Source organism: Mastomys coucha, unplaced genomic scaffold (genome assembly GCF_008632895.1).
Source record: "Mastomys coucha isolate ucsf_1 unplaced genomic scaffold, UCSF_Mcou_1 pScaffold15, whole genome shotgun sequence".
In the NCBI taxonomy this organism is placed as follows: Eukaryota; Metazoa; Chordata; class Mammalia; order Rodentia; family Muridae; genus Mastomys; species Mastomys coucha.
The window spans coordinates 131,025,519-131,035,629 of record NW_022196897.1 but is presented as its reverse complement, the minus strand read 5'-3'; the positions used below and the strand labels follow the sequence as shown (position 1 = coordinate 131,035,629).

Sequence of the window (10,111 nt, the reverse complement as noted above, 5' to 3'; positions counted from 1 at the left end):
ATTCCCAGTTTCCCCTCCAAAAAACAAAGAAACAAACAAAAACAACAAAAACAAACCCCTGTTGCCCCTCCCTCCTCCCCATGCCTGCCACCCCACCCTTTCTTAATAGTGATTTCTCTGGAGCTCCAGGTCAGGCTGCCTATTCTCTGAGGCCCCATCTACTCCCCATCCCAGGGCCTGTTATCTTCCATGATGATAATACTGTGGTACTGGGCAGATTTGGTAGTTATCTTTCTTTGCTACCAGACTAGAAGTTCCATGAAGCCAGGGGTGGCTTTTGTTTTTTTTTTTTTTTTTCCTCTAGCTGGCTTGGGTCAGGGCTTGGTGGAATCACAGGTGCTTAAAAGACACGACTCTAAATAAGATGAGGCCTGATGAAAGAGCCTACATGTGCTGAGGGACAAGTCACATGAGCCACCGGATCCAGTTTGCTATTAATAAATGTTCAAAGAGCATTAGTTTATCCTTGCAGATAGCTCCATGCCTAATGCTGGTGAAGACCACTGAAGAACAATGTCCATCAACACAAGGAGAGGGGGGAAAAATTTGACTACATAAAAGTGACTATCGTTTACATGATCATCTACCTTAAAGAAAGTATATAATTTTACCTCTGTCAAACATATAGATAATAATATATGGTTGCCAGAATTTTCCAAAGGGGGCTCTGACCCAAGAGAGGTCAAGAAACAGAACTCCCAGAGCATTTAGCTAGCTTTCATCTTTTCCCCAGCTGACTCCTTCACATAACCTAAGACAGCACTACAAACCAATTACTGTTCCTGCTGCTTCACTGAAAGCTGAAAATGAAAACAGGACTGAAAAAAAAACAAAGCAAACAAATAAAAAAACCCCAAAACAACTGACCAAAACTGACGTCCGGGTGGACACTCCATGGAGTCCAATAGGACATCTTCCTTAGACATTTTCAAACTCAGTTCTGACCACACTCTATTTTCTTTTGCCCTGACTTTGAAGTCTAACTACTATGTAAGCTATGATTCCACAGGGCTCCCTGGATATCCTAAGGTGGTAATTAAGGACTAGCCAATATTTAAGCTAATTTAGGCAATGCTTTGGGATAAAGCAGCGTTTGAGATAGTGCGTCTGCATGCATATCTCAGTGTAAGATACAATCGAGGGCTCTGGGGTTCAGCTCCTAGACCCCCAAGAAACCGGAGGATGAACCTCCTCCCACCTGTCTCATGTGGGTAGAAGTTACACGGGTTTGATGGAAGCTGAGTAACCTAGCTGAGGACTGAGATTAGTTATGTGGACACAGCTTAACTACCTGCACTGAGAACGGAGGTCATTTGTGTCAATATCACTTAATTCTTCCAGGATCTTCCTGCCCAGAGTTAAGGCTATGCATCAGTAAATAGCCTTTCTATTTGCTGCAGGAAGTCTCAGCAGTTTGCTCACTTGGGAGAGCAGCATGCTTGTCAACGGTTTTACTCAACAAGGCTCACCTTTGTCTACCAGGTCTGAGACACTATGCTACCTACCATGCCTCGCTAAAATCCAGTCACACTCTGCTTTGAAGAATTCAGCTTAAAGGACTTGGGACTCAACATCCAAAGCCTATCAAAGCATCTCCCAGGGATCCCTTGCTTAGACACTGATGAGACATTGCCCTCATTTCAGCAATAAACTCAGCCTTGCTCTATCAACAAAGTTTCTGGTGGATTTTCTAGGGTCAACCTTTGACATGCTATCAGTCCCAATCTCTTTGGAAACAGAAAACAGGGATTCCAATACATACTTACACTTAAGGGGTTTGTTTTTACAACCACAAGCACTCCCCCCCCCCCCCCCCCCCCCCCCCCCCCGCTTCTCAGTAATAAAGCAATAAGATTTCCTTGGTGCTTCTTCTCTAGGGACAAGGGCCACTGTTGGAACACCTGACTGTAATACACTTCATGTGCACATTTAACTTCCTGTAGTCTATCCCCCCTCTCCCCAGGGCAGGGGGTGGGGTGTGAATCAGGATTTTCCAAAATAAAATTGCATTTATTTGAGGATATGAATAAACAGCTCAAAAAGCCAAAAAAGGGAAACTAATTTGTAAGTACACATTAGAAATGGCCATCAAATCTTAAACATACACACTCCATATAAAATACGCTTTAAAAAAATCTCTAATTAAGCCAGAAAGTTACTTTAGCCCTAGCAATGCCCATGTGAAACAGACAAGTTGTATGGTTTTAACCTTGTCATACTCTTGCCCCACCATAAGAAACCTGTGAGTGTTTGAGAAAACCCACCAAGAACTAACATTTGATCAGCCCAAGGTGAGGTCCTGGAATTAGTGTTTTTGCTTTGATTTTCTTTTTCTTCTGCACTTTAATGACTCAGACGAATACATTGGTCTCACACCATTAATTTTCTGGAGAGCAAAGTCCAACTTTCATCCTGAAACTCCCCAGCTTAAAAAGCTGGACCGGCTTGCCACTCCAGAGCCCCGCTAGGGTCCTCCAGTGTGGCATCTCTTCCCCAGACCCCAGCCAGTGAGGAACTGTTAAAACACAAAAACCCCAGCCAGCTGAGCACCAACCCTGCTCACAGGCAAGCTCCCCTGGCCCCAGCTGGTTCAGCCAGCAGGCTTCCAAGCTCCAGCCTGCAGCTTCGGGTGCCTGCAGCTCCCCAGGCAGCCACGCAGTGGGAGCAGAGCTGAGCTCCCAAATCCAGTTTCCTTTTACCTTAAAGAAACTTCCTCGCTTGTCCAGACCTCGGGCGCCCATGGTCCAAGCTGACATTTCCCCCAGTGAGGCTCTACTGCATGCCGGGGACTCCTGAAGGTAGAGACATTTTCAATGGTTAGTCCAGCCTGTAGGAAATTCCTTTCTAAGCCACAGAGCACTCACAACAACGGTCCTGCCAAGATCTTTTTCCGTCAACAACATTGAGCCATTTATTTCCCACCAAAGCCCTTACATCTCCTTTCAGCCCGGTTTCCTGCCGCGGCCAGCTCTCTTCCTAGACTGTGCCCCACCTCGCTGCCCCACCCCCTCTGCCAGCAGCTGACGTAGAAGGTCCTCAGGACTTCAGGGAGCATAAAGATGGCTTTGTGTGTTTGCTTGACCCAAGCTGAAGTCCAAAAGGAACCAATATTAGTTGTCCCCATAATCTTCTCTGAAAGCTTATAGATTTCATATGGCAGATCGCAGAAGAATGGAGTTCTCTATGTCCCAGGAAATCCTGCTGTTAGGGAGTGAGGTCAGCATTCCCTCAGTTAGCTCTCCTCCCAGGCAAGCAAGGTCAGCAGAAGGGCACTAGGGAGAAATCCCTCTGTGTTCCCCCCTTAGAAGCCAGTGGGACTGGGATGCAGCCCAGAGAGTCACTGTTTACAGAGCTCATTTGGACGCATGTAAACAGCTCCAGGATCATCCGAGGGCTTGGGGGGTAGGGCTCACTTTGGAACACAGAGGAAAATTTAAAGGCAGGATAACAACATGGTCCTGAATCATCGCCGAGACTATTATGCTTGGAATTTCCCTTCCTAGAACATAGAACAGAAACCAGTAATATTTGCACACACCCTACAAAGACTTCCATCTTCATTTCAACGTTAACTGGGTCCACACACCTGGTGCAATAGACCTGCCTGAGACAGGTGTGTCCTGGGGTGGCAAAGGAAATCCCCAAAGCCTCACTTACCCAGTGAAACTGTCCAGGTTTAAATAGAAATCTCACAAAGTGTTCTCTCTCTCTCACACACACATACACACACACACACACACACACACACACACACACACACAACCACCCCCCCCCACACACACACAACCACACTCCCCCACACACGCACACCTTTCAACTTACTTGCTATAACATGCACAAGCCAGGGCACGCTGCAGACATGAACAACTCAGAAAGTAGGAAGTGCAAACATCACTTGAGTCACTAAGGAATATTAAAAGTGGTTGGGCTGCAGGCATGAAGTGGTGAGGTACCAAAGCCTGGGTGACCGAGCCAGCATCAGACACTTGGATGTTGAGGTCAGTGTCAGTGACAGTCTAACAAGGGGAAGGGCGAAGTCTACCACAGAGCAGTGCACAAGGGTAAAAGCAAGAGACTTTGCAGAGACTCCATTGGCCCCCCCAAACTGCCTCTTAACCCACATCCACAGTGAACTGTTTCGTTGGACTCAGGTGTGGGATCTCATCTAGGTAAAACAGCATCTCACGTACCCAGCCTTCCTTTCAAAACCTCCTCTAGTTGAGGTGTTGCTCCATGTCTTGATCATTTTCTCTCCGGCATTCTGTTCCGTTGTTGATCCTGCTGGGATGAAGGCCAGTGTTCTGAAAACCCTCCTGGAGAGGTGGCCAGCTTCATGGCAATCCTGCTGATTCCAGAGGTTCAAGTTCCCGGTTCAGCATCTGAGTGGAAGCCTAGCTCCAAGGCCTTTGAAGTCCATCCTTATTAGCAAACGTCCATAGACTGGCGTCCCTCCAGAGGGAAAACACAGCACTGTGTTCAAAACTGGAGTGGGATGGGAACCTTGGGCAGCAGATGATTAACTGTTTAGACCCAGAAACACAGACACTTTAACGAAGCATACGACACTTTTAAACAAACCTAAAGCTTGTCATCTTTTTTTTTACTTCTGGACATTTTCCTGGCAGGAGATTCCACATAGCCTGGCAATTCAGGAAATGCTAAGAGAGAGAGCCAAGACTTCATTCCTCAGCCAGAACAGTTTCTTTGTTCTGTTCCAGGGTTTTCCATATACAAACCTTTGCTGATGAGCTCACAAGGAATTCTGCTTTTGGCAATGGAGTCGTCTGAATTCCTAGAGCTTGCTGGTGATTTAATTAGCTGCGGATATGCATACACCTGTAACTCAGGCAGTCCTGATTAAACACCCAGTTCAGATTCTGTGGGGCCTGCAGATGGTTGTATTTCTTTAAAGGATGAAGGCGATGTTCTTCCTTATTTGCAAGGCTTCTCTAAGACCTGAACACCTAGACAAGTGCCACAGCAGGTATATGTCAAATAACAGGAGATGCGATGCAGAGGAAGCAGACCATACCACAGTTGTACCAGATTGGGGTGTGCATTTGTGTGTGTAGATGCGGAAAAGGTTTTCGGTGCCTGGACGTTTTATTTTATGACCATTCCTGTTACTACAATAGTTTTCTTCCCAAACGATACTTTTTCAATATCTTGGTTCAACATTTACAGCACAAAATCGAGATGACCGTGGTCACTTTCCCCTCCTTTCAGCTCCCCCATCCTTCCTGCAGGTATTATTCAGCGGTGGGATCCCCAAACCATCCAGTTACAGCTGGACAACCAAACAAAACTGTCCCGTAGCTTGAGACTCGATGAAGTTCCTCCAGATTTGGACGGCTAAAGACCTTGCATGCTTTCTGTGAAAGGTAAGGTCATCAGATTCCTGAAAAATGAGACCCTTCTGTCCAGTCATCTGTCTATCCAGACATTACCAAATGCTAGCAAAAAGCCACTGTGATGGTTTAGAGTAGCCAGGCCTTTCCATCAATCACTGAAAGGATGTAAATGGAGCCATAGTCGGAGAGATAAAGGACAAAGGCAGGAAGCAGGTGCTCCTCACTTGCCCAGAAGCCCCAGGCTGGCCCTCTGTAGTTGGCCTCTGTGGCTTTCCAGGTGGTTTCAATGGGTGACTTCTGCGGTAACTGAAGGTCTGTCCTTAAAAGCGTCAATGACACCCATGTCCCCTGGCTGGGAGCCAGCTGTCCTGGCAGCCTGCTGAGCAAGCGTGCTCCAAGTCCTAGGAGCCACCTGGGCAGGCACTGAGGCCACTGGTCCCTGCTTGGGACGTGGCCACAGCCCAGCCTCTGTGGAGTTGAAAGCAGAGACAAAGGCAGAGGTTGTGGTTTCTGGCTGGTCAATTGATAGAGCTGCTTCGGTCCAATGAGCTTCCAGCTTTTGTGCAACCTTGCTGGGAGCAGATCTGGAAAAGGCTGAAGGGCTGGAACCTACAGTCATGTATTGTTTAAGGGCAGGATCTATTCTGTGTGAATATCATACATGGTCCAAACACAAACTAAGATGGCTACCTAATCACATGGTGACATGATCCAGGGGGTCACAGCTCTATGCTTGGTTTGTGCCTGACCGAAGGTTGTTAGGTGGCATCCGAACTATTGACTAAGACAGGCTTTCCCTCTCCCAATCCTCTTTTCGCTCCTCTTAATTTGCTCAAACTGTTTCCTCTCTAATTTTTTTTTAAGCACAGACTTATAGTACATAATACAATGTTTTGGAAATCTGTAAACACTGTGAATAGGTAATTCATGCTAACTGGCATGTCCATTAGCCTGTGTGCTTGTTTACTGGGGACAACACTTTAAAGTGTCAATCTTGATTTCTGAGACAGGATGTCACTAATGTATTCCTGTGATATAGAACCTGCTACATAGATCAGGCTTTTGTGAGTCTTGAACTCACAAAGATTCATCTTCATCTGCCTGAGTGCTGGGATTAAAGGCACACACCACCACTCCCAGAAATGGACATATTAATTGCAGCCCTCATTTTATACGATATATATCTTCTAGATTTGTTTCTCCTGACTGAAATTTTGTAAGCTTTGCCCAACCTCACCCTAATTCCTTCCCCTCCGATTTTTTATTTGTTTTAGGTCACAAGTACAAACCCCACCAAAGAACAGCAGATGCAACAGTTGGGAATCAGTCACTCACAGTGAGGTTCAAACCACAGAGTTCAGGGGCTAGGGAGATGGTCCAGGGGATAAGAACACTTGCTCTTGCAGAGGACCTGGCTTCGATTCCCAACACCCACACAGCACTTTACAATCATTTCTAACTGTAAGCTACCAGACACACATGATACACACATACATGTGAACAGAATACTCATACACATAAAATAAATAAATAAATATTTTTTTTAAAAAAGACAAAAGAAAAGAAAAGGAAGGAAGGCAGGAAGAAAACATAGTTTTGCAAGCCCCAACTTCTACTGCCAGATCTAATCATACCCCAAAACTTTCTACTCAATACCATTTTTCTTTTAGTAGTTGAATGAAGCACAGGAACTGGGTTTATCTTAGTAAACAAGAACTCATTATTAAGATTATTTTACTGTCAAGATGACTCACCCCAGGGGGCCAGTCAGGAGAAGTCCAAATCTGACTAAGCTGCAGCACCTCACGGCGGCACTCGGCTGTCTGGCTCCTTAACCGGCTCCAGGTGTAAAGACCTCTCTCCTGTGGCTTTTGCCTTCCCTGAGAGTACAGTCGTTCCTGTCTAGGTCCAGGTCTCTGAGCATTTCCCTAATTGCCTTCCTATTGCCAGAAATTTTTCAAGTTGGACAGGAAAACGTTATTCCAGACTCTGGCTCAGCAATTCAAGTTATGGAGATCAAAACCAGTTTTCAGTGTCTTGTCTTTCACTCAACAGTTTAACTACTTTTAAAAACAGCTGTGTTGCTGGGCGGTGGTAGTGCACGCCTTTATTCCCAGCACTTGGGAGGCAGAGGAAGGCGGATTTCTGAGTTCGAGGCCAGCCTGGTCTACAGAGTGAGTTCCAGGACAGGCAGGGCTACACGGAGAAACTGGTCTCCAAAAACAACAACAACAACAACAACAACAACAACAACAACAACAACAAAAGCTGTGGCTTTTGTTTTGTTTTGAGACAGGCTCTCCCAGGATTGCCTTGGTTGGCTTGAACTCTCCTGCCTCAGCCTCCTGAGTGATGAGTGTACACCATCATGCCCAGTTTATGTCCAGCCTTGATCATGAAAGTTTTTCATTCAAAGGACAAAGGGGCTGGAGAGTTGGCTCAGTGATTAAGAATTGTTACAGCTCTTGTAGAGGACCTGGGTTGAGTTCCCAGCCACCATATCGAGGCTCACATCCTTCTGCAACTTCTAGGGATTCTGACATCCTCTTCTGGCCTCCAGGGGCTCCTTCACACATGTGGTGTACATACATAGTCGACATACATACAGAGACACACAGACACACACATTATTATTATTTTAAATGAGAGACGGGTTCAGAGAAAGTAATACATTTGAAGCAAATAACTGTGTGCCCAGCCCCCTCTTTAGTCAACAAGTATATTCTAAAGAAAATTGGGGTAACACCCGCAATCCCTGTTTTCTCAACGGTAACTGAGGAAATTAAGGAATTGTTACAATGCTGTTGCATATTGTTGTTGCTATTATGGTAAGCAAGGTGCTACTGGTCAAACAGAAGTCATCTTGTAAAAGAACCAATTTCAGTGGAAGTCTATTCTCTGCCTCCTTGATATCTCCTTCATAGAGCCACAGAAATTCTCTCTACAGCAGTGCTTCGGAAGTGATGTTGGTGTCCACACAGCGACCTGGGAGCTACCTCTCTTACCATCAACCTTTACTTCCCTCCTCAGGCCACTGAGCAATTAATTCGTCTCCTGCAAATCCTGTGTATTACTCTAACAAAATACCCAAGGCCAAACAACTTTGTAAAGAAAAGATTTATTTAAGTATAAGTACTAGAGGTTCAAGGCCCCTACTTTCTTGCTGGCATTCTCAAGGGGGTACAGAGCTTCACATACCCAGAGACAAGGGACACATCTCTCTCTATTGTAAAGAGACAAAATACGAGCTGGAGGCATGGTTCAATGGTTAGAAACACTGTCCACTCTTCCAGGAGATTCATGTTTGGTTTGCAGCACCAACATGGTGGCTCATAATCATGTCTAACTTCAGTCCCAGGGGACCTAACATTCTCTATTGGTCTCTGTGAGCAAGAGCAGGGCACATGGTGCACAGACTATACATGCAGGCAAACATCCATACATATAAAATAAATACCTTTTTGAAACTGTCAGAATTCCATCAAGATGATCTTACCTAATTATAATCAGCTCCCATAGACTCCACTTCTAAACACATAGTCAGTCTACCGTCTTAATACCTGATAATGAGGATTAAATTCTAACATAATGTTGCCATTCCTCCTCTCCTTTCTCCCCAGCATGATTTTGAATTGTTTCCTTGGTGGCACTTGGGACTGAACCCAGGGGCCTTGTATATGTGTGGTGATCTGAAAGAGAAATGTTCCCTTTATGCTCCTGTGTGTGAACAGTTGCTCCCTGGTTGGAAGTGCTGTTTGGGAAAGTGGAGAGGTGGTAGAGTCTTGTTAAAGAAAGTATGTATTGTGGCTGGTGAGAAGGCTCAGCGGGTAAGAGAGCTGACTGCAATTCCAAAGGTCCTGAGTTCAATTCCCAGCAACCACGTGGTGACTCACATGAGCCCTCATGAGATCTGATGCCCTCTTCTGGTATATCTGAAAACAGCTACAGTGTACTTATTTATAATAGTAAATAAATCTTTGGGCCTGAGTGAACAGGGCCTACCGGAATAAGCAGGGTTGACCAGAGCAAGCAGAGGTCCTAAAAGTGAATTCGCAACAACAGATGAAGGCTCATAACTATCTGTACAGCTACAGTGTGTACTCGTATACATAAAAATAAATAAATCTTTTTTTAAAAAAGAAAGTATGTGACATACTTTGAGGATATATAGCCTCATCCCGTTTCCTCTCCTCTCTTCCTGCTTGCTGTGTGTGGATGAAATGTGATATCCCTCTTTCCTGTTCTTGACACCATGCCATCTCTTCCCCATCATGACAGACTGTACCCCAAAGTTAAAACAAACCCCATTTTCCTTTAGTTACTTTTGATTATAGTATTATATCACAGCAACCAAAAAGTACCCAATACAGCATGCTAAGCAGGTCTCTACCACTGACCTACATACACCCTGAATGTGAATTCTGGAGGGATAAGCCATATTATGTCTCTTCTATATCCCTGTGGAAATCACTTATCCCTACTGAGTTATGACTTATGAACCTGGGACAGGCCTCAGGGTTGGCAGCCTCTGCCCAAGTGGAATATGTCTGAGGAGGGAGAGGGGGATTCTATCCCAAGGTCACTAAAGAAGACGTGCATTTTCAAACCATCTCACTGTATTAACGACTTCACACACAACGTGGGAGCATCCATCTTGGCTCTTTACCCAGTGGACCCTATGAATACAGAAGCCATAAATTCTAGGTCCTTCTCAAGGTCAGAGTCAACCAGTTAGTAACTGAAGCTCAGGGCTTTCCTAG

At 45.3% G+C, this 10,111-nt stretch overlaps 1 protein-coding gene across 6 annotated transcripts in view; it reads right to left on the bottom strand.

Annotated features, from left to right (window-relative positions):
• The window catches only part of Rin2 (Ras and Rab interactor 2), a 206,267-nt gene that overhangs the window by 104,638 nt on the left and 91,518 nt on the right, over positions 1-10,111 (bottom strand). For 4 of the 6 annotated variants that reach the window (XM_031372129.1, XM_031372130.1, XM_031372133.1 and 1 more), the window contains one exon: positions 2,700-2,792. In XM_031372129.1, the coding sequence (XP_031227989.1) occupies positions 2,700-2,756 (57 nt within the window). In that variant the 5' untranslated portion in view covers positions 2,757-2,792. Of the gene's footprint in view, positions 1-2,699; positions 2,793-2,934; positions 3,072-10,111 lie in introns of those variants that run through there. The other 2 variants (XM_031372131.1, XM_031372134.1) reach the window with 2 other exon arrangements.